The 21,342-nt window shown below is 42.1% G+C and overlaps 1 protein-coding gene across 1 annotated transcript in view; it reads left to right on the top strand.

Moving 5' to 3' along the window:
* FBXO21 (F-box protein 21) overlaps positions 1 to 21,342 on the top strand; it is a 46,802-nt gene that overhangs the window by 20,093 nt on the left and 5,367 nt on the right. The window contains 7 exon segments of the mRNA XM_068246029.1: positions 1,392 to 1,528; positions 5,552 to 5,688; positions 6,299 to 6,475; positions 12,620 to 12,752; positions 15,652 to 15,727; positions 15,730 to 15,835; positions 19,816 to 19,967. Of these exon segments, the coding sequence (XP_068102130.1) occupies positions 1,392 to 1,528; positions 5,552 to 5,688; positions 6,299 to 6,475; positions 12,620 to 12,752; positions 15,652 to 15,727; positions 15,730 to 15,835; positions 19,816 to 19,967 (918 nt within the window).

Below are 21,342 nucleotides of genomic sequence, written 5' to 3'. Positions count from 1 at the left end.
ACATTTTTAAGTACACAGTGAAAACTTTTTTTTTCTGTTGACCCCTTGCCAACCACTCCATGCCAATTGGTGTGAACGTGGCGGCAGCCTCAGGACCACTGCACGCCAATTGGTGTGAAGTCCTTGGGCGGGGTTTTGCAGGAGATTTCACGCGGAGATGTGCGCTGATCGGCGTGCGCAATCAGTCTCCAATCGGCGATCGATGTCTATTTACAGTGAACAGCGCTGCGATCTACGGCAGAGCTGTACTGGGGACAGCCGTGTACCACGGCTGTCCCCCTGGGGGAGACAGGAGCGATCCGCTGTCATAGGCTGGCAGCGGGAGGGAGGGTTATAAAAAAAATAACTATTTATTTAAAAAACAAATATTTATAAAAAAATAAACATCCTGGAAGCAATTGTAGCCCACCAACAGAAAGCTCTGTTGGTGGGCAGAAAAGTGTGTGTGGGGGGGGGGGAATCACTTGTGTGCTGAGTTGTACGGCCCTGCAGCGAGCCCTTAAAGCTGCAGTGGCCTATTTAGTCAAAAATAGCCTGGTCACTAGGGGGGTGTAAGTCTACGGTCCTCAAGTGGTTAAACTACACACGGAAGTTTTTAGAAAGATTCATTGTGACGCACAGAAATGCCTTGTCACACAGAATAATGTATGAGAATGCTTGCAAACATGCTTGCTCGCCTTTCCACAATGGTTTTGTGTATGAGACCTAACTTCTATTTTTACGCTGTTCACTGTTAACCTCCGTAGTGGTATGATGATGTCTAGATTTTAGGGCCTAAAAGCGGTACATTTTTTTTTCACGAGATTTAAGAGCAGGAAAAAAAGCAGGAAAAAAATCATACCGCAGTGAGATCTGCAGCAGCCCTGCACTTACTCACCTCCCTGGATCCAGCACTGCAATTCTCCCTCCGGGTGGCGCTGTACCCCTAAAGTGAGATTGCCGTCTGTCTTCATGATGACAAACGGCAATCTCACCAGAGGGCTTGAGAGCCTTCGAGGACCGGAAGTAGAATGGCTGCCAGCGTCTGGATCCTAGGGGAGGTGGTTTAGAAATACCGCCATGCTGCGCTTTCTCCCTATACCTCTTGGTGGCTACCCCGAGTCAGGCTCAGGATTTAAGCTCATGGCTTCTTTTTTCCACCCCGAGCCTGACTCATGGTTACCGCAAAGGAGGATGAAACCCAATAGTGCTTGCAGCAGAAATGTTTTCACAATCCATCAATAGCAAGGAATATTTACCGAATAAGGTTTTTTTTTTGGGGGGGGGGGGGGGGGGGGGTTAACCATGCAGTTTTTTGATGTTCATGACTGATTTATTTACTAAGTATTTTACTTAAGTCACGAAAACAATTATTTACCTTGCATATTAATTGGAAATGTCTGTCACTGTAGGTAGGACAACTCCTACTGGTGATCTTGAACTGCAAACACAAGCTCTGGATGCTCTAAACCACATCCTGTTTGTTGACATGAAGTTCAGAGGAAATGTTGCTGATTTTTATAATCCATTTAATTCCTACATGCATAAGGTAGGACACTTATCAAAAGTATTTGTCATTTTATACTTGCTAAAAATGTTGTAACATTTTTAAAGTTAATGACTGCAGATGTTTAAGGGCTTGCTTCAATTAAACAAAAGTGGGCTGCTGGGCTATACCTGTGGTCTACAGCCTCTTCCTGCACACTACATTTTGGCAACATTTAAAGAGAACCCGAGGTGTGTTTAAAGAATGTTATCTGCATACAGAGGCTGGATCTGCCTATACAGCCCAGCCTCTGTTGCTATCCCAAACCCCACTAAGGTCCCCCTGCACTCTACAATCCCTCATAAATCACAGCCATGCTGTGAGGCTGTGTTTACATCTGTAGTGTCAGTCTCAGCTGCTCCCTCACGCCTCCTGCATAGCTCAGGTCCCTGCCCCCATCCCTTCCCTCCAATCAGCAGGGAGGGAAGGGATGCAGGCGGGGACTGGAGTTCTGCAGGAGGCGGGGAGAGCAGCAGACTGACACTATAGAGATAAACACAGCCAGCTCTGACAAGCTGTTTGTCAGCAGCACGGCTGTGATTTATGAGGGATTGCAGAGTGCAGGGGGACCTTAGGGGGGTTTGGGATAGCAACAGAGGCTGGGCTGTATAGGCAGATCCAGCCTCTGTATGCAGATAATATTCTTCAAACCCACCTCCTGTTCTCTTTAAATATACAAACATGAGATAGACATGTATGTACAGTGCCCAGCTAACAAAGAAGTGTGATGTGTTACTTTCCTCCTTTTTCTGCCTTAGTCAGGCAGGGGTCATACTTGTAATAAAAGCATGCACGGCAATCCTCTCACTTGCATAAATTCATATATTTTTTTTCATATGCAATAATCTCTTTATATAACTGGCTCCCTAGGGCAGTGATCTGCAAACTTGGCTTTCCAGCTGTTAAGGAACTACAAGTCCCACAATGCATTTGCCTTTATGAATCTTGACTGTGGCTGTCAGACTCCTGCAATGCATTGTGGGACTTGTAGTTCCTTAACAGCTGGAGAGCCAAGTTTGCAGATCACTGCCCTATGGGATTATTGAGGGCCCTTTTTCACTAGCAATCGCAATCACAAACGCCAGCGATTGCGATTTTTCATTAATTCTGTTATGCGATTGCGATTTTTCATTTGCATTGCATTATCACTCTAAGGGCCCTTTTCCACTAGCAGTCGCTAGCGTTCACGCTGAACGCTAGCAATTGCTGAATCGCAATTCCGGCGATTTCCCGACGTTTGCGGCCGCGATTTTGCTATGCTATGCACTGCATAGCAAAATCGCGGCAAATATCGCTCCGCCGCGCGTTCGCGTTCCCGTCAAAAACGAATCGCGGTAGTGGAAATGACCTACCGCGATTCCTATGTTAAAAAGCAAACCGTAGCGATTGTAAAATCGCTAGCGGTTTGCGACTTCACGATTCGGCCAGCGCTAGTGGAAAATGGCCCTATAAATCACTCCAGAAAGTGATTGTGATTTGCGATTTTTAAATCTATATCACTATAGTGAAAGATACTTCTCGTGATTTCTATGATAAAGTAACAACCCTAGCGATTTAAAAATCACTAGCGATTTGCGCTTCAACTGTGCAGTGGAAAAAGGCCCTTAGTGTGATTCGCTGACATTTTGCAAAACAAAGGCAAACCGCACACTAAAAAAGGTATTTCTGTACTGCAAAATGTACACTTGCATAGGAAATCATTATATGCACGATTTTGCAGTGTGTTTAATTGCATACACTTATTATAAATGTGACCCCTGCCTCAAAAATTCAGGTATGCAAGTGACAGTTTCTGTCTAGTCGGGACCTAGTGGGGCCATAGCGCAACTCTCACTGATAAGGAATTACAACCCTACAACTCTTGCTTGCCAGAGAACAGCTTCTGACTGCAGGTGATAGATAAAAAAAAGTCAATGGTTCATAAAATTTGGTTTAGAACTGTAAGGCTTTGGAAAATGACTGTATAATTCAGTTGAGACAATACAACATAAACCTACTACCTACAAAAAATTAAACTGGGGACGTTCTAAGAAAAAAAAACAGGTTTTACCTTTGGGTTTTCTTTAAATTAACATTAGCCCATATCTCGATGTATTACTGCAGTAGTATCAGAAGAAAATCCTTAGTATACTTTCTGTCATAAAATGCACAGAAACACTACTTTTCAATATCAGACATCTCCTTATGTGTCAGCAGGCAGGACTCTCCACATGACTTGTTTATCATCCAGCTGACAGGACGTCTGTTGATGCCTTTCTGCGCACTGCTGCTGACAGTTACTGCAGAGACGAGTGATGGCTTGTCAGGTGGCAGAGAACAAGTAAAGAGGAAGTTCTGTTTCTGTCAGCAGTTTTGCTGAGGAATGAGGATATATCAAATTGTAAAAAGTGACATGTTTACGGCTTTTGATTTTCTTTTTAAACCATGTACAATTTATATTTAGAATTTTATATTGTTTCCATTGCAAAAATGACTTTACAACTAGCAAAATGTGAAAAATGTGGTTTGCCTAGTGGTCATATTAGCAGAGAAATATCCGGTAAAAGCAGGGCTGTGGAGTCGGAGTCGTGGAGTCGGGCAATTTTGGGTGCCTGGAGTCGGAGTCGGAGTGCACCGACTCCGACTCCTAATGAATTTGTAACTGTAATTAAAATAGAAAATATGATAAAATGTTATATTTCTCAGATAATAGTCATTAAAAATAATGTATATATACAGTAATAGCTGTGCTTAGTCCACAAAAATGAAATAAACCAATCAAAATTAGTTACTTGTGCTGCTTCAATAAAGCAGTCCCCGTATTTTTAAGGTCAGATATACATATCTGATTGTGACTGTATATATGAGGTGTACACAGGAATCTCTTATATATACTAAATAACATCTATGCTGTAAGAATAAAGCCTGATGTGTAGCTGTGTCACTAATAGAGATGGTCAATGAGATGGAAATAATTCTGCATTGATGCTGATTTATGCAAATGCATGCACTCCCTTTGCTGATGAAATTTGATATGTTATTAAAATTTGGTTTGGTGACTACAAATTAAAGGGTAACTGAGACGGATGAAAAGTAAAGTTTTATACATACCTGGGGCTTCCTCCAGCCCCCTTTAGGCTAATCAGTCCCTCACTGTCCTCCACCACCCGGATCTTCTGCTATGAGTCCTGGTAATTCAGCCAGTCAGCGCTGTCCGGCCGCATGCCACTCCCACAGCCAGGAACATTTTGCACCTGCGCAATAGTGCTGCACAGGTGTAGTATGCTCCTGGTGGCGGAGTGTGTGCATGCGCACTACGCCTGACTGGCTCAAGTACCTGGACTCATAGCAGAAGATCCAGGTGGTGGAGGAGGACAACGAGGGACTGATTATTCTGAAGGCAGCTGGAGGAAGCCCCAGGTATGTATAAAACTTTAATGTCATCTGTTTCAGGTTTACTTTGTTACACAGTAGTACTATACTCTACATATGCACTCCCCACAGAGCTGCAGGGAATCCACTGAGAATGCTGTGCACATTGAACAAAGAGGTGTCGTCTGTTTACAATCTCCTCATTCCCCTGCAGAATACCTGCACATCATTCTTACATGTACCCACACTTACATTGCCTAGGGCCTGATAGATGTTCTTTGTTCCGTTTTGAACCTTTTACAAGTACTCTTACCAAGGACTAGTTTTAGTCTAAAGGGAATAAATATAGTAGTCTACATATCCTTCTCACTTCAGTTGTCTTGTAAAATTCCTAAGCGTTGGCAGTTAAGAGACGAATTTCATGTTACATACTTTTAATCAACAAAATTGTAATATGCAAATTAGAGGAGTCGGAGTCGTGGAGTCGGAGTCGGTGGAATCCTAAACTGAGGAGTCGGAGTCGGTGGATTTTTGGACCGACTCCACAGCCCTGGGTAAAAGACTGTATTTCCCAGATTTCCTGGATGCCCTGTTGTATTGCTGCAGTTGCTTTGGAGTTATGTAGTTAGTCATTACCAGATTTGTTCTGTAAACATTTCTTACTTTCTTTCCAAGGTTTTAACCCACAGGACAGGCATCCCCATCAGTCTCTCCGTGCTATACCTCACCCTTGCTGTACGCCTAGGAGTGCGGCTGGAGCCAGTCAACTTTCCTCATCATTTCATGCTCAGATGGTGCCAGGGCTCCCATGGGTAAGAACGTTTTCCCAGTAGCACTGAAGGCCTCAGAGATTTCGATGTCCTCATACTGAAATTTGAGAAATGCTGTGCTGCTTATCACTAGAAGGAAGTGCCTGACATATAGTTTGCCAGATCTGCTTTGGATACTACTGACATATGGTGTATATACTTATAGGACAACCGAGGTGACATGATGAGATAGACATGTTTGTACAGTGCCAAGCACACATATAACTATGCCGTGTTCTTTTTTTTTTTTTTCTCTGCCTGAAAGAATTAAACATCAGGTATGCAAGTGACAGTTTCTGTCCAGGTCGGACTGGGTCAGACTATAGCAATAACCCTCACTGATAATTACAGCCATAAAACACTGTACTGTCAATAAATGGCTTCTGAGAGCAGGAAAGAGATAAAAAGGATCAATAATTAATAGACTTGAACTCTAGCATATTACAATGCAGGTGTCATTGAGCAGATCCAATGGAACAGTAAAAACTAAATTTCAATATATAATAAAACTGGAATATCTAAAAAAAAAAAATATACGTTACTTTTACCTCGGATGTCCTTTAACTTCCTTTATCTATAACTCTCAATAACTCTTTCTCAATCCCACATGCAGCAGTTCCAGCATCACAGACTATGTTTATGTGGATGCTTTTGGATCTGGAAAATTCTTGACTGCAAAAGAGTGTGAATACATGATTGGTCAGCCAGTGACAGATGAATTCTATGCGGCCGTCAATAGTAAGGAGGTCCTGCAGCGCATGGTAGGAAACCTGCTTAACCTTGGCAAAAGGTAGGTTCCCCACAAACCATTGGTACATGCATTCTAATGTTCTCATGTGTTTTTTGTACACGATTGTTTCTTGCAAAAATGATCAAAATTCAGTCGAATGGGGTGTTTCTCAAAGTGTACCTGATGTCAAATGACCCCCCCCCCCCCCCCCCCCAAAAAAAAAGAAAGCTCTATAATAGCATTCATCTTTGGGAAGCATACCACTTTGTGCAAATTGTGCCGTTTTAAGCTGCCCCCGTTCACCACTCTCCTCTGTGAAAGTCTGTTACAAGCTGCTTGTTGGAAGAACAAGCTGGAAGGGGAGGTATAAGCTACAGTAGAACACCTAGAATCGCCCATTGTCCCAAAATACATGCCCCTTTCCTGCCTACATCCACCATGCTCCTATGCATGAGACTGCAAGTAATTTGTGCCAGCTGCAATGATCCGGAGTACTTCCAGGGTCACAGCCCTATTTGTAGATTAGGATGATTTTTCAGGAGAGGAAAAAAAAAAGTGAAGAGCAGCGCAAATGGCATGGATGAAGTCCATATCAGTGCTGCACGAATGGTTTTGAGATTTAATGTTACTGAAAGATACCTTTTGCATTTCAATCTGCATCCAGGTATGAATCTTCATAACTGAAGGCAAACCTAAGTTGCATTCATTTTCTAGTCAATGTCAGTGGGTGAATTGTCCTTCCTGCAGAAATATTTAGCTGTACAGGTCAGGAACAAATGTTGCTTATTTCCAGGACGTCTCAGGACAGCAACCCTAAGACTTGTCTCCCTCCATTTCCAACTGGACAGGATACTAGTTAAAAGAATTAACATAATTGATTAGGCAGGCAGGCACACTACATAAGGCAGCATTCCCTTACCCTCATCAGTTGTTTTCCTGTCCATCAGGATGCTGGTTGTGTGGGGAGAGCTGGCCAACCATGATAGATTTCAGGAGCCGCGGCATACAAGTGTCCCCTATGTCAGCGCTGGTCAGGCGAGCCAGCGCGGGTGCTTGATGTCTGCATCGGCTTCTCCCCCAGTCTGTGTTACACGCCGGAGTGGCTTCCGCTGAAGGACGCGCACAGGAGGACATGTGACTTCCACATTACGTGACCAAGGAGGAAGTAGAATGCTTTCCATGGCTCGGCGTGCATCCCAGCGGACATCTCGCCGCATTTAGCCGCTGATTGAGCTAGTCTGCTCGGTAAGGCGGTGGATTTCTAAGGTAAAGCAAACCTTTTCATTATGTTTGAGCGGAAACCTTCAGGTGACCTATTCAAGGGTTGTGCATCCTGGTCAGTCTTGTGTATGCTGACCATGGAAGCGTCCGCAGGCTCTTGCTCCCATAGTTCTGAGGAGTCAAGCTCCACTCCCTCTCTGGTATGTGTCTTTGGTTATGTCTTTATACCGGCTATTATTTGAGGGTTATCAAGCACCCTCCCCTGGTTCCTCAATTTTAACTTGGGTTTCCATCCTGGAAACACCCAAGAGGAATAGCTGCTGAGTTTATTTTGCCAGATGGATGTCCTCTTGGCAGCACTGCTCATGCATGAAATCCCTGGGCCACAAGCCATGGTCGGGAGACTGGTGCTGGTGGGGGAGTCCATTACAGGAGAACTAGACAGCATAAGAAATGGTACTGTTCCTGACGTTCTCCCCTATGCTGGAAAGATGGGATCACACACAAGAGCTTCCAAGCTTGTTCCAGCAGCAGGGATATTCACTCATATAGTTCACATTAGAGTGTGATTTTTTTCCCCTGTGTGTTTACCCTCTCTCTTGTTTCCTCTATAATCTAGTAATCTAATGGAAACTTTCAGGGTAATGATAGTTGCAAGGAGTCATTTGCTTCCCATTTGATTGGTCAGGCCTGCAGTAAACCTATGCTAGCTGTAGAGACTGACAATCAATGCAGGGATGTGCACTCACATGGTTGATTTGAGAGTGATGTTTCCCTGGTATAAGTTTATACTTTTTCTTGTCCTCTGTGTCCATGCAATCTAGCAGTGGGTGCAAAGCAGGAGGCGAAGGTGAATTGTTGCCATTGCAGCAATAGGCTTCCCCAGGGTTATAATAAGATGATATGTCAAGCCTGAACTGCAGCGATGGTGATTGACAATCTATGGAAATTTTTAGAAAGTGAATCTCGGGGTCGTTTCAAGGAGTTCCTTGTTTCAAACTTGTTCAGATCTGCATTGCATTTGGTTCAGATCTGCATTGCATTTGGTTCAGATCTGCATTGCATTTGGTTCAGATCTGCATTGCATTTGGTTCAGATCTGCATTGCATTTGGTTCAGATCTGCATTGCATTTGGTTCAGATCTGCATTGCATTTGGTTCAGATCTGCATTGCATTTGTTTCAGATCTGCATTGCACTTGTTTCAGATCTGCATTACTTTGGTTCAGATCTGCATTGCATTTGTTTCAGATCTGCATTGTATTTGTTTCAGATCTGCATTGCATTTGTTTCAGATCTGCATTGCATTTGTTTCAGATCTGCATTGCATTTGTTTCAGATCTGCATTGCATTTGTTTCAGATCTGCATTGCACTTGTTTCAGATCTGCATTACTTTGTTTCAGATCTGTATTGCATTTGTTTCAGATCTGTATTGCATTTGTTTCAGATCTGTATTGCATTTGTTTCAGATCTGCATTGCACTTGTTTCAGATCTGCATTACTTTGGTTCAGATCTGCATTGCATTTGTTCTGATCTGTATTGCTTTTGTTTCAGAGCTGCATTACTTTTGGTTCAGATCTGTATTACTTTTGTTTCAGATCTGCATTGCATTTGTTTCAGATCTGCATTGTATTTGTTTCAGATCTGCATTGCATTTGTTTCAGATCTGTATTGTATTTGTTTCAGATCTGCATTGCATTTGTTTCAGATCTGTATTGCATTTGTTTCAGATCTGTATTGCATTTGTTTCAGATCTGCATTGCACTTGTTTCAGATCTGCATTGCACTTGTTTCAGATCTGCATTGCATTTGTTTCAGATCTGCATTGCATTTGTTTCAGATCTGCATTGCACTTGTTTCAGATCTGCATTGCATTGTTCTGATCTGTATTGCTTTTGTTTCAGATCTGCATTGCATTTGTTCTGATCTGTATTGCTTTTGTTTCAGAGCTGCATTACTTTTGGTTCAGATCTGTATTACTTTTGTTTCAGATCTGCATAGCATTTGTTCTGATCTGCATTGCATTTGTTTCAGATCTGCATTACTTTGGTTCAGATCTGTATTGCATTTGTTCTGATCTGTATTGCATTTGTTTCAGACCTGCATTGCATTGGTTCAGATCTGCATTGGTTTCAGATCTGCATTGCATTTGTTTTGAATTTTGTTTGATTTGTCAAGCCTGCACTTAAACCTCTACTGGCTGTAGAGATTGACAATTTTTCAGGTTGATACACTCTTAGTATTTAGAGTGTAATTTCCTCTGTATGTTTTATCCCCTCTCTATATTCTGGCAAAGGTGAATGTAAAGCAGAGGGTTTCAAGATTCTGGAATCTTAAGCAATGTGGACAGTAGATTTTTCCAGTATTATAAGTAATTGTTGAATCTGCACAAAGGGCAGTGCTCAGTCGTGTGGCAGATTTATTCAGCATGGAAATTCACTGCCCATATAAATCTATGGGTCTGTGCACAGTGCTGGGTTGTACCTGATTGCATTATTCTAAAAAGCGGCATGCAGATTTGAAAAAAGGCCATGTCTGGTCTCCAGTGCAGTTCACACTCATAATGTTGCATTACTATGCTTGCATTATAAGCTTATCCACTGTGATCCTAGCCTAGAGCTATCATAGCGGTGGGTGTTGTCTTCCACTTAAAGAGGAACTCCCAGTGAAAATTCTTCATTTTTACAATAATTATGTATACATTTAGTCAGTGTTTGCCCATTTTAAAAGCTGCCCTCTCTTTTATTTACATTCTGACATTTATCAGATGGTGACGTTTTTACGGTTGGCAGGTGATGTAGCTGGAAGTACATGCTGCTTGTTCTGGCAGTTGGAAACAGCTGTAAACCGCTATTTCCCACAATGCAACGAGGTTCACAGACAGGAAACTGCCAGGAAAATAGTCTTCACAGTCTCCTGTGGGAGGGGCTTCACCACAATATTAGCCATACAGAGCCCCCTGATGAGGATCCATTTGTGAAAAGGAAAAGATTTCTCATGTAAAAGTGGGTATCAGCTACTGATTGGGATGAAGTTCAATTCTTGGTCACGGTTTCTCTTTAAAGGAGAAACTGTTAGGAAGCTGTTAAAACGGATTCCAAGAATGGCAAGTTGGATAAGACTAAGTTGTCAAACCTGATAAGCATGCAGCGTCTTCTGAAGCGGTGTCTAAATCTAGGAAATGTGCAGTGACTGTATGCCTGATTCTGCAGAACACCTGTGTCAATTATGCACTGAAAAGGTAGTGAAAGATGGATCCCCTACATAGCTTAAAGATTTGATGGGATGGTTGAGATCAGAGATGTCCTTTGCTATTGAAGAATCTGCTTTCATACTTTCTAATTCAGATGTTACACCGACATTTACCCCCTCTACTTCTGATGCACCTATTGCTGGTCCTTCTAAATCCTCCTAACAGACCTCCTCAAGAGGTAGAGAGTCAAGGTTGATTCAGATAAATTTGACGTCTGAAGGGAAAGTGGATATCTATTATTGGAAGAATTACCACAGTCTGAAGTAGACGCATCTGAGGGTAAAGGCGTTAAGTCTCAGAAATTTGCTTTTCCACAGAATTTATGAATGAGTTATTTGAAGCTATGCATAGGGCTATGGGCATTACCAAGGAACAAGAACACTTCTTCCTATTGATCAAATGTACAAACGTTTATCTAACCTAAGATTGTATCTAAATTCCATAGATCTCAAGAGATCTTTTTACCATCTTTTTGCAGTAATTCATCAAATCAAAAGGAAGAAAGGTTGCACTGTCTAGGTGTTAAGAAGGTGTCTATTTGAATGAATATCTTCAGAGATCCAAGAATTGGAGGAAGTCCAATGCTTTGTTGGTTCTCTTTGCCGGAAAGCCGCCTTCTAAAGAAACCGATTGCAAGATGGATCAGACAAGCTATTCCTTTATCTTACTTGCACCAGGGCAAGCAGTTATCAGGACTAGCGAAAGGTCATTCAACCAGAGCGGTTTCTACTTCCTGGGCAGAGAGAGCAGGGGCTACTATTAATAAATCTGTGAAGCGGCAACCTGGTCAAGCCACAATACCTTTGTTAAGCATTATAGACTTGATTTAACCTCTAACTCTGACTTATGTTTTGGTAGAAGAGTTTTGCAGGCTGTAATCCCTCCCTAATTATGTCTTGTTTATCATCTCAGGGTTGCTGTCCTGAGACGTCCTGGAAAGACAAACTTACTTGCGGTTAGGTCTTTTCCAGGAGTCGGAAGGACAGCACCCTTACTACCCACCCTGATGTATTGTTAATAAAAATTATTTGAAGCATCATTCTGTGTGGTCTTTTTTATTACTGATGAGGGTAAGGGAATGCTGCCTTATGTAGTGTGCCTGCCTGCCTAATCAATTATGTTAATTCTTTTAACTAGTATCCTGTCCAGTTGGAAATGGAGGGAGACAAGTCTCAGGGTTGCTGTCCTTCCGACTCCTGGAAAAGACCTTACCGCAAGTAAGTTTGTCTTTTCCACACCTGCACAGACTGAGTGACTGGTAGCAGCTCTGACACTCAGTGTTGATAAATTTTGGATTGTTTGAATCCGTTTCCAATCTAACTTTGCCCATTCAGTTCTCACCTGATTATTTGGCATGTACCTATTATGTGTATTTGTAAATCTGCCTTACCTTTAAAATTGCTTACCCACCTTACTGGCTTCCCTAGATTCTCAAACTAGTAATTCATTTTTATCTTGATAAAAGCTAATTTATTTATCTATGTACTATTTCCATGCAATGACCGCTTCTAGGAATGCTATTCTATAAATTGGGGGTGGGTGGTGTTTACAAGAAAGGCCGTCTGTGTAAAAATCACAAATGTATGGGCAATTAAGCGTATAAAAACAAGTTTTAATTATGTGTCGTGTCATACTAGACTGTAATTCCCCCTTAACACATGTTATAATTGTAATGTTTACTGTGATGTATTCTAATTGTTTTTCACAAGTTTTCCTTGTGTGTTTTTCAGAGACAGCAAAGACCGAAGCTTTATGCTGCTGCGAGTCTCCCTTGACCTTTACCTGGCTATGTATCCAGACAGTGTGCAGCACCTATTGCTTCAGGCTCGGTTGTATTTCCACCTTGGGATTTGGCCCGAAAAGGTACTCTAGCAAAGCCATGCAGATTGCAGGGAGCGAGAACAAGCATAGCATAGAGAGAGAGAGAGAGAATGAATATATATGTACATTATGTGTACACAGGATATTATACTTTTATTGTAGTCTGCACACCCACCCAGCATTTAACTACACTTGTACTCCTGGTCCTTTCTCTGTGGCTGGAACTTAAAGTTAAACGCGGAAGTGAACCTTGGCCAACAAAAACAGACACTTAATTAAAACAACAACAAATTTTCAAAGCGCTATAGCCAATTATACAATGTCCTCCAGAGTGCTCCACCACCAGGTCTAGGCAGACCTTTCACAAGTCAATATATTATGTTTAGCGCACACCCTTGAACGATAACTGCCCCTGATGAATTACAAGGAAGTAACGAAATCGATCGGGTGGAGGTGGACGTACCAGGATAAGAGAATCGCCCTGTGAGTGGAGTCAGTGCAGAGGTGGCTAGACGGTCGTGGAAATCAAGCCCAAACAGCATGCCCAGCCTGGCAACGGGGGAGAGCCCGTGAGAAAAACTCTGTGCGAATATAATCAGCTTGGACATGTGAGTGATTTATTTTTTTAATAAAACTGATTTTAAGGAGACAGTATCCCGCTATGTGAGGTTTTTTCTCTGAGGTCTTGCAAACAAAAGGATAAACGATACAGAGCAGCATTGGCACCAGGATCCTGAGGCATCTAGGCTTCCTGGAATCGTGCATGATTGGCCAGTCTAACAGTGGCCAATACGTCCAGTGAGTCTGATCACTAGTGGGTGTCTATGGTGGAGGTGCTGCTGGTATTGATGCAAGTCTATGGACAATATGCTGGAGATTATCGTTGAAGCTTATCGTTGAAGGGTGTGCGCTAAACATAATATATATTAAAAACAGACACTTATCTAAGTAGAGGAAAGCCTCTGTCCTCCACCGCTGCCACCCAGGAGCCTCCTGAAGATCAGGACTGCACTCCTCTTCATGTCCAATCACAGCCATGCTGCCCCCGAGCGGTTCTGGCTTACTGCACTGACGCGGCCATACTTGCACAGACACAGTACAGCGTGTTTGTGTATGAGGAGGAGCGCGGTCGTATCACAAATCTGACAAGCGCCTGTCAGATTTATTGTGGCCATCCGCAGGCAGCAATGGTGTGGGAAGCCTCTGCAGGATCTCGTCTTACTGTAGGTACTGTAAGTATCTAGTTTTTCATTTTACTTGACTGGTATTTTAACCCTTTTTTCTACAGAGAGCCTCTATGCAATTCTGTGTTAACACAGCCACTTACCATTTTTAAAATACATCTGAAGTGAGAATAATATGGAGGCTGCCATTTTTTTTCCTTTTAAACAATACGAGTTGCCTGGCAGCACTGCTGATCTATTTACCTACAGTAGTGTCTGAATTGCACCAGAAACAAGCATGAAGCTAATTACAATAATATCAGAAACCCCTGATCTGCAGCATGCTTGTTCAGGGTCTATTGCTAAAAGTATTTCAGGCAGAGGAGCAGCAGGATAGCCAGGTAACTAGTTTTGCTTAAAAGGGAAATAAATAAGGCAGCCTCCATATAACTCTAACTTTAGTTGTCCTTTAACCCCTTCTCAGTATAGACAAAACTTTGGTCGTAACTCTAAAGACATTGTTACACCAGTTTAACCTATTGCCATGTCACACCGATGGGCGTGCACGCGGCAGCAGCCCTAGGATCGCCTAACGCCAATTGGCGTAAGGTCCTTGAGGCCTCTATTGCTGGAGATCGTGCGCGCTGATGCGTGCGCATCGCCGCTTGGTAGGCGGAGCTCAGCTCCGCCTTCAGCCTCCCAGCGGTGATCACCGCTAGGAGGCTGTTAGAAACAGCTGTCCCCTCCAGAGGCTCGGGGCTGATCCGCTGTCATAGGCTGAAGCCTATGACAGCCGATCACAGTGATTGGCTGGCAGGGGGAGGGAGGGGGATTACAGAATCAGATTAAAAAAAGGAAAAATACAAAAATAAGCAAACAAAAAAACACACGCCCCAACCCCCTCCCCACCAACAGAGAGCTCTGTTGGTGGGGAGAAAAGGGGGAGAATCACTTGTGTGCTGACATATGCGGTTCTGCAGTGAGCCCTTAAAGCTGCAGTGGCCAATTTATTGAAAAATGGCCTGGTCTTTAGGGGGGTTTAACACTGTGGTCCTCAAGAGGTTAAATAGAATAATTAAGTTACCTTTGTTACTGATTTGTACAGCAGTTCCAGGTTACCTGACGCAACCATGACAGAGCAAAATATAATGCAGGCCTGGGAAAACAAAGTACTGTAGATCTGCCCAGGTTAATGTTAATTAGTTGCTAATGCTATTATTGATGATAGATAGAATTGCATAAGGCTGAATAGCTATTGAATTAAAGATTTGTCTCAATCAGCAGTGGCTAGTCTAGACTATAAACTGTCAGATTATTCAGCTCTCATGTCAGGAGTTGAGTGTGCATAATATGATTGCAAAATAAAGGATTACATGAGAACTTATCTGTTATCTTATCTTATTATTATCTTATTCAGATCTTATTATCTGTTGCCCTCTCATTCACAACTATGTGCAGCAAGTCACTGACATTGCTATATGCATTGGGCATGATTCACAAAGCTTTTTCACTGTATTCCTCAGCTTTCACATTATCTATGTTACATTTTAAGCTCCCAAAGAGCAAAAATATAATATAATTAAGGAAGGTAGGAAAAGTAATACTGAAATGAAGTTAATTAGGAACAAGTTGCTTTGAGTAATTATTTTGCTTATAAATGTGCTGATAGGTTATTTTTTTATCAATTAAGTGATTAGATAAATAAATAAGTCATTTATGAGAAGTTTTGTGACTAGAGCCCAATGTGTGGGTAACTTTGTAAGAACATTTCTCTTTAGGTCTTGGATATTCTACAGAACATTCAGGCTCTAGACCCCTCACAGCATGGAGCTGTGGCATACCTGGTCCAGCATACTTGGAGCATATAGAGCGGCGGAAAGAAGACAATAGGATTAATGTGAAGTTGAGATCCAGTGAGGAGGACCTGTTTTATTCCGTTGGACTTATTATGAGACATAAGAGGTATATTTTTTATGATTACCGTATGTCTGTGAAATCTGCCTGTTTTAACCATACAGCCTTTGCCATGTCTGACACAACAAGGCTGAAGATGCGCACAGGAAGGATAAAATTCCAGTTATCCTTCCTGGGTGCCTCTTCACTTGTGTTGTGTTAAACACCTTTTATTGGGGGGTTTTGGTCTAGAGTGGTTCAGCCATGACTAGCAACAGTACCTCTAACACACCACTTCTTAGGACACCCGAATGGAGACAGATTTAATTCTCCACCTGTCTACTGCTAGTTGGTTGCCCTTTCATGCAACCCACCTCTGTGAGTACTATTTTATCTCTGTTCACTTCTCCATTTCATTAACATATTGCGCTATTGGGCTCCTGCTGTGTGTGTTGCTATCCTCATGAATTCCTGTCCCTTTCTGTAATGGGGGGGGGGGGGGGGCAGTGTTTACATTTTCTTGTCTTGCTATGTCTGGCTGTTATTCCTCCTCCCCTTTCCGTAGAAAGACACATACCTGCGGTATGGGTCATGTGCTAGATTTTCATTAATTTGAACTGAAGTTCTTCATGCATCTTTTACACATTGGTAACTTGTCATTCCGCACTGCATAGCGTTTTAAAGCAGGAGGAATAGCCATACTATGCCAGGGAAAAGAAAAACACAGATATAGGTACCGTATATACTGACGTATAAGACGACTTTTTAACCTTAAAAAAATCTTCTGAAAAGTCAAGGGTCGTCTTATATGCCGGGTGTATCTTGTCAGGCCTGGTCCGAGTGTCAGTGTCGGGTGGCAGGTAGAGTTGTAAATACCTCATCCTGCCGTCATCTGGTGAAAAGAGAGATTGCACTCTTGTTTAAAATAACTTCTTGTAATCGCTTCTGACGAGCAGCCGCTCGCAACGGGTAGCAGTGCAGCTTCCGGCATCACCTGAATGGTGACGTGTGCGCCCCACAATACAGCTCTGCGTGAGCGTAATCAGTGGAGGCGCACACGTCACCAGTCAGGTGAGGCAGGAGGCTGCACTGCTACTCGTGCGATCGGCTGCTAGCCAGAAGGTATTACAAGAAGTTATTTTAAACAAGAGCGCGATCTATCTATATTTTCACCAGATGACAGCAGGATTATTATTATTTATTTATTTATAAAGCTCCAACATATTCCGTGGCGCTGTGCAATGTAAGAAAACAAACAAGGGATACATAATGATACAGACAATGATATAGATCAAATATGAACACTGATACAAAATACAGCACTGCTGATTACAATTTGATTTAACATGATGACTAAAATGTATAAATGTCTAAGGGCCCGTTCAGATCAGAAATGCGGATGGCTATGCGTGCGGAACGCGTGCGGACCGCAACGCGTACGAACGCATGGCCATCCGCGTTTGTGTGCGTTGCGTGGCTGATCCCATCACTGAAAAGTGAATGGGACAGCCACGCGTTTTTGCAAAATCTGCGTGCAGCATGCGTTCCCGGACCGCACAGGTCCGGAACGCATGCAGTGTGAACATCAGACATTGCACTCTATGCACTGTCTGATGTCGTGCGTTTTGGCCACCTGTACGCGTTTCCAAAACGCGGCTGGAAACGCGTGCAGTGTGAACGGGCCCTAACAGTGTGCAAGCAATTAAATTAATAACAGTCCATAACACAAAAGGATGAGAGCCCTGCCCTTGCGAGCTTACAATCTAAAGGAATGGGGTGGAAACAAGAGGTGGGGATGTATACAGCATATGTACAGGATGAGGTATTTACAATTCTGCCTGACACCCGACACTGACACCGGGACCAGGCCTGACAAATGACACCCGACACTCCTACTGTGGGGTAGTCTTATATGGCGAGTATACCCCAACTTCTACATTTTAATTGGAAAAGTTGGGGGTCGTCTTATACGCCCAGTCGCCTTATAGGCCAGCATATATGGTAGATAAATACTTGATCAAATTACATAACACATGTATTGTACTGTCCACGTTTTGATTTCAGTGAATTGTATATAGTAAATGAAGAGAATTATGTTCCTGGTGGGAACCAAGTCTTTTGCCCACAGTTTGAGGCTAAATCTTGATGTAATTTCTTCCCTTAACTTTTTTCTTTTCACCTCCAATCACTGAGTCGCCTCAGCCTTGCTTGTTAACACGAGTGAGCAGAGGATCATGCTTAAAACTAGGCAGAAGTCTGCTCAGCCAATCAGTGAGAAGCAGAAAGGTGGGAGGGTTATTGGCAATGGCAAAGAAAAGAGCCTGGGGGACTGAGAAAATATTTTAACAGCAGAGAGATTCCTGAATGGATTGAAAAGTTTGTACTTGCAGGGAGAGATTTCTGGCAGTATTTTAAACACACTGCAGTGTTTAAATAGAATTGGTTTTGTGGCTGACAATCTCGCTTCAAGGCAGCATGTGACCTACAGCTAACACTATTCCGACCTGCTATACTTCACATGAAAAAGGCTGTGTGGTTCTTAACGTAACGTAAGCAGTAGTTTTATTCATCAGATCTGATGATCACCCTTTTTCTTTAGGGAAATCTCACAGCCTTATGACACAGTTGAGATAACTTATTTCAAGCAGCAAGGAAGTGTAAAACTAACCCAAAGCTCTTAAAGTGATCCCAAATTAAAAAGTTTGATATGAGTTACATAAGACATGATTATTATTATTACTACTACTACTATAAAGAAATAAATGTATTACTGTATTTTTCTTTTCAGATGTTGTTGTCATTTTTTAGGTCTGGTGGCGTGTACCTATGTATGCTGGTTGGTATGTGTCAATTGGCAGCCAGCTCCTTCCTCCAGACCCTCCTTCCTAAATATGCCTATTAGCTGTCAGAGTGCACACCTAAGCAAGTGTTTGTCTCTCTTACACTTTGTGACCCTGAGCATTCTTATCTTTAAAGCAGCAGGTACAGCCGTACTCTCCCAGGAAAAAAAAACATAAATAAAGCAAAAGATGCTTTCTTATTAAAATAAAAAAAAACTTCTATACACCCATAATTATACATATAAATGCAGTGGGAGTAAATGTTAAAAGTACATCCACTTTAAGCTATTGTGCAACTAAGCTGTGACATATTAAAATAAGGTAGTGTTGGTATTAGCTGAGCAATCATACTATTTTGAGATTTATGAAGACCTCCATATACCATTTTAAATCCTTGTATACAGAGGTTTATGTAGAAATGTGAGCTAGTTGGCTGTCTGCTCTTGGTTACAATTCTTATTATTGATTTATAAATCGCAAACATATTCAATTGAGGGCAAGGAAACTATTCAGTTATTGGGTTGCCATAAAACTTCAATTTTTCCAGAAGTAATTTATCTTTTTTCGCAGAAATCCTTATATTTCTAAAGGAGTGTTGTGGCATATTCTGTAGTTGGTAACAAATGACATGAAGTCAGACAGCCTGTAGAATCGATGGTATTATGCCAACAGAGTGTATGTTTTATAAAATGAACTGCCATAAGGGGCCCATACACTCAGCCGATTTTCTGGCCGATTGATCGATTGCAAATCGGTTGGCCAATTGACCGATCGATGGCCGATTTCGATCGATTTCTATGGATTTCCATCGAACTGGCAGGGTGGAAAATCTAGGTCGATCTGATGAGATTGCTTATCATTTTGCATTGGCCTTAATGGAAATCTAAAGGCAAAAAACTGCCATCAGATCGAATTTCAATAGATTTCAAACTGAAATCTATTGGAATTCTATCCTGGTAAAAAATGTTCTAAAAACGCATCAGATAGATCATCAGATGCATTTCTTATCTGCTGCCAATCTGACGAGTGTATGGGCACCTCTACACAGGTATTGGATTTTTTCATATCATGAAATAGCTAAGCAGAAGATTTTTCAGAGGCATGACTCATCCAGTGCTGAATGCCGCAGTAAAAGTGTAATCATCAATACAGTATACATCAATGTTAACGGCTCTAGGTTTTCAGTCCTTTGTTGCTTTCACCATGCAGGTACGGCTACAGATGCGTCATATTCGGCTGGGATCCATTATGTTTGATGCCTCCAGACTGGATTGAAAATATGCACCACCTCTCTCAAGGGGCAACCCAGGCATTTTATAGTGTGCTTGTGGAAGATGGGACTTGCAGTTATGTTGCACAAGGTAGGTAAAGGGGTAAAGATCATTTTCTATGTTCAACTATGGTAAACTAACATACTGTATTATAGTACAATTGTTAGATTTTATCTGGACTATTTTTTGCATTAAAGACATCAATCAAATATGATTATATACCTTTGATGTACCATACCTCAGACAGTCTCGCACGTCGCTTGTCTGTTCACTCCGAGTCTTCATCAATAGCTCAACCCGTCCCCGACATCCTTTTGCCTTCTAGTGTAAACCTTTTTGTCTCAGAGAAGCTTAGAGGCAGAACTGTTTAGAAGGCTATTGGCAGAGAAGGACATTTTCTAAATTAGCATGAAGGAGATAGGCAGTCCCCATGCTACAGACAGTACAATTTGCAGCTCTGGTCAGCTAGCTTAGAGTGAAAGGTGCATTGGTAAAGCAGAGCTATTTGGGTGTGCAGAATATGACAGAGATGAAATCAATTCAAGGGAAGTTTATTTAAGTTTGATTTAATACACCATGTAAAGTGCTGCGAAAGATAGTATAATAATAATATTATTATTATTATATTAATAAATGGCATAATAATTTGTTCGGTTCAGGGGCCATCAGGCATACACCACACAGTCCCTAGATGAAATATTGTTCAAAAAGTGTATATGTTGGCTCAGGCTACAGTAGTCTCAAGCTGTTCTTGCACATGCTGTGTACAATGACATCATCATGCACTAGTGCGTTGTTTCTCACACCTGCCCTTGTGACTTCCCATTGGTGCATGTTTTGCAGGCAATCTCACCTATATACACAGGTGGGGTAATTAAGTGTCTCAGCTAGGTGGATTCCATGTACCTGAGAGACTAATTACCCCACCTGTGCGTAGGTGAAGCTGCCTGCAAAACGTGCACCTTTGGAGAGCCACAGGTTTGAGAAACACTGCACTAGTGCATCATAATGGATGTATCGGGAACAGATGGGAAACCCCTCTGGTAAGGATGGTAGGTGAGATAAATATAATTCTAAGGTATGCAGTTTGAAAATGGACCAATCAAATTCCATCTTGGCATGACTTGACTGGTCCATTTTCAAGCTGCATACTGTAGATTTGCAGAACCCCGCATCAACCTAGAAATATTTGCATCTCATTGACCACCATCCATACCAGAGAAGCCTCAGGGCTTGAAAAGGGGCGAGTAGCAGAGAGCAGCAATACTGCTCAGATTAAATCTTACTGATTGTTTTTATGGAAGCAGGTTATACTAAAGTATGCCTTCAATTACATATGGAAATGAACGGAACATATCACATTGTCACATTTTTACTATTACTGCAACCATCTTATGGCTCTTGGAGTACTTTACTCAATCCAGCCTAAAGTAACTGCACAGGCTGCTCACATAACCATAAAAGC

The sequence above is a fragment of the Hyperolius riggenbachi genome, chromosome 1, assembly GCF_040937935.1.
Source record: "Hyperolius riggenbachi isolate aHypRig1 chromosome 1, aHypRig1.pri, whole genome shotgun sequence".
Lineage (NCBI taxonomy): Eukaryota > Metazoa > Chordata > Amphibia > Anura > Hyperoliidae > Hyperolius > Hyperolius riggenbachi.
This window is presented reverse-complemented; position numbering and strand designations above follow the sequence as displayed.